The 2,869-nt window shown below is 41.0% G+C and overlaps 1 protein-coding gene across 1 annotated transcript; it reads left to right on the forward strand.

Annotated features, from left to right (window-relative positions):
• The first annotated feature begins 1,552 nt into the window (after window positions 1–1,552).
• LOC108709150 (odorant receptor 131-2) lies at window positions 1,553–2,577 on the forward strand. Its single transcript, XM_018248757.2, has one exon. The coding sequence runs from the start codon at window positions 1,553–1,555 to the stop codon at window positions 2,498–2,500; it is 948 nt and encodes a 315-aa protein (XP_018104246.1). The 3' UTR covers window positions 2,501–2,577.
• Window positions 2,578–2,869: the final 292 nt, after the last annotated feature.

A 2,869-nucleotide genomic window follows, 5' to 3' on the forward strand; every position in this document is an offset into this window, starting at 1 on the left:
TACTGTCTGCATCTCACCCTGCTGTCTCCATTTTCTCCTACTGTCTCCATCTTGCCCTATTGTCTCCATCTTGACCTACTGTCTCCATCTCGTCCTACTGTCTCCATCTTGTCCTATTGTCTCCATCTTGTTCTTCTGTCTCCAGTTGGTCCTATTGTCTCTTTATTTTTCCTATTCCTTTTTTTTCCTATTGTCTCCATCTTGTCCTACTGTCTCTATATTTTCCTACTTTTTTCATCTTGCCCTACCTTCTCCATCTCACCCTACTGTATCCATCTTATCCTACTGTCTACATCTTGTCCTTTTGTCTCCATCTTGTCCTACTGTCTCCATCTTGTTCTATGTTCTCCATCTTTTCCTACTGTCTACAGTTTCTCCTATTGTCTCTATATTTTCCTACTTTCTTCATCTTGTCCTATTGTCTCCATCTTGTCCTACTGTCTTCATCTTGCCCTACTGTCTCTATATTTTCTTACATTCTTAATATTCTTCGACTGTCTCCATGTTGCCCTACTATCTTAATTTGCCTTACTGTCTCCATCTTGCTATGCTTTCTCCATCTTGCCCTACTGTCTCAATATTTTCCTACTTTCTTCATCTTACCTTACTGTCTCCATCTTTTCCTACCTCCATTTTGTCCTATTGTCTCTATATTTTCCTATTTTCTTCATCTTATCTTATTTTCTTGTATTCTTAATCTTCTTCTACTGTCTCCATGTAGCCACACTATCTTAATTTTGCCTTACTGTCTCCATTTTTGCTATGCTATCTCCATCTTGCCCTACTGTCTCCATATTTTCCTAGTTTCTTCATCTTGCCCAACTGTCTCCATCTTGCTTTGTCTCCTTCTTGTCCTTCTGTCTGTGTCATTTTACCTTACTGTCAACATATTACATGACTATTTCCATCTTTAACAACTACTGTATACTTCCATTTCCGCTCTATTCTTACTTACAACTTTTGCCCATGGAGCTGCATTGTGTGCGGGACCAGGACAGTTGTGATAATTTGCACCACCCAATGGCAGATTTTTCAATAATTGTCTCAAAGGGGTAAACAAAATCCTGAATCTCTAGAAAGTACAAAATATAGGATTATGTTGCCTGAGAGATTAGTATTTGGCACCACCACATCTAGTGGGTAAAGGGGTAATGGGCAAGTGTAATAATATCTGATTCAAATCCAGATTTCCCCAAATCCAGATTTTTCCTTTCTTTAAACAGGTTTCATTTGATTTTTTTCATCAATCCGGCCCACTGTCTTCTTCGTCTTGTATTCTGTTTTTATATGCCACAGAACTAGGCCAATAATGCAATATCCTACATAATGCCCTGCTATAAAGCAAGACTGGGCAGAATGTGCAAACTCTGGTTGTACCTTTCACATGATTTACCATTCTGCAATACTTTGTACTTTGAACATTGAAATTATTGTTATTGCTATGATTCACTAATACCTTTTTATTTTCCTGTAGGTGTATCTTAAACCGGACTTTTCTGCCCGCCACAAATATACTTCTTCTTTCTGGAGAAGTCATCAAAGCCCCAGAGTGATGGCTAATGGCACGGATCTCCTGAGCCAATATTCCATCACTAACAGCAAGATCGGAGAGATAGTGAGAATGACCGCTCTAGTCGTCATGTTGGTGACCTTCTGCATCTTTCTGTATTTTGCTCTTCTTCTATTAAGTGTTGTCTTCACCACCCCTCATGTCCGGGAACAATCCCGCTATATTCTCTTTACCCACATGATCATTAACGACACGGTGAGTCTGTGCATTTCCATATTCCAGTTTATTGCCGCCATGTACAGTATTCCCATCCCTACTGTCCTCTGCTGGATCATGATCATCTTCTCCAAAGTTTCCTTCTTAGTTACTCCAAACAACTTGGCAGTCATGTCCCTAGAGCGATATGTGGCCATTTGTCACCCACTGCGACACGCTGAGCTTTGCACCTGCCAGAGAACCAATGCCGCCATATTGGTTCTGTGGGTGATTGGACTAATTCCTGTTACACTTGAGTTCATCATCATGGGTTATTTAATTGGGAAGAGCGTCTTGTCTATTAATGCGATTTGCTACTGGATAACTCCAGAAGTCAACAGGGTGCAGACTATTATAAGGATGATTACCGATTCCATCAGCTTCACCTCGGTGGGACTCATTCTATTCTACACCTACATCAGGGTGCTGTTAGTTGCTCGGAAAATGGTTTCAGGTAAATCGAAAGCGTCGAAAGCTGGAAAAACAGTGTTATTCCATGGCTTCCAGTTGCTGCTGTGCATGTCCTCCTTCACCAACACCATCACGGAGACCTACCTCATTGCTTATTTTGCTTTCGTGCGTATAACCAACTTCCTGGTGTTCATTTTCCTGCCAAAAATCATCAGTCCTCTGGCGTATGGGATGAGAGAGGAAGTATTCAGCCAATATGTGAAAAAGAGGCTTTGTACGACTCGGATGCGACTGCTATTCAAAAAAAGAAAGTTTTTTTCATGAATATGATCAGTTGAAGTTACTGGGCCCCAAAGCTGACTCTCAGGGTCTCATAACCCTGGGACAATGACTTTATCAGATATCTTGGCCCCAACACGCAAGAGACCCTCTAGCAGCCCCAGTCCATACAAATCATGTTTTAATGCAATGATAATGTTTTACAATAAATGATTGGATTCAGCCCTCAGTGATGGTCCTTTCACTTTATCAGTGCAGGTCTCTTGTCTGACTGTGGTCACTGCTGTGTTGTTGAGGTTTTTCAAACTGATTAACAAATAAAAAAAATGAATGGGGACTCCTGAACCCACACTTTAGTGCAATGATTCCCAAGGGTGATTGCTTATTTGGGCCTTGTGTAACCTTGTTATGAGC

Source organism: Xenopus laevis, chromosome 2S, assembly GCF_017654675.1.
Source record: "Xenopus laevis strain J_2021 chromosome 2S, Xenopus_laevis_v10.1, whole genome shotgun sequence".
Classification (NCBI taxonomy): domain Eukaryota; kingdom Metazoa; phylum Chordata; class Amphibia; order Anura; family Pipidae; genus Xenopus; species Xenopus laevis.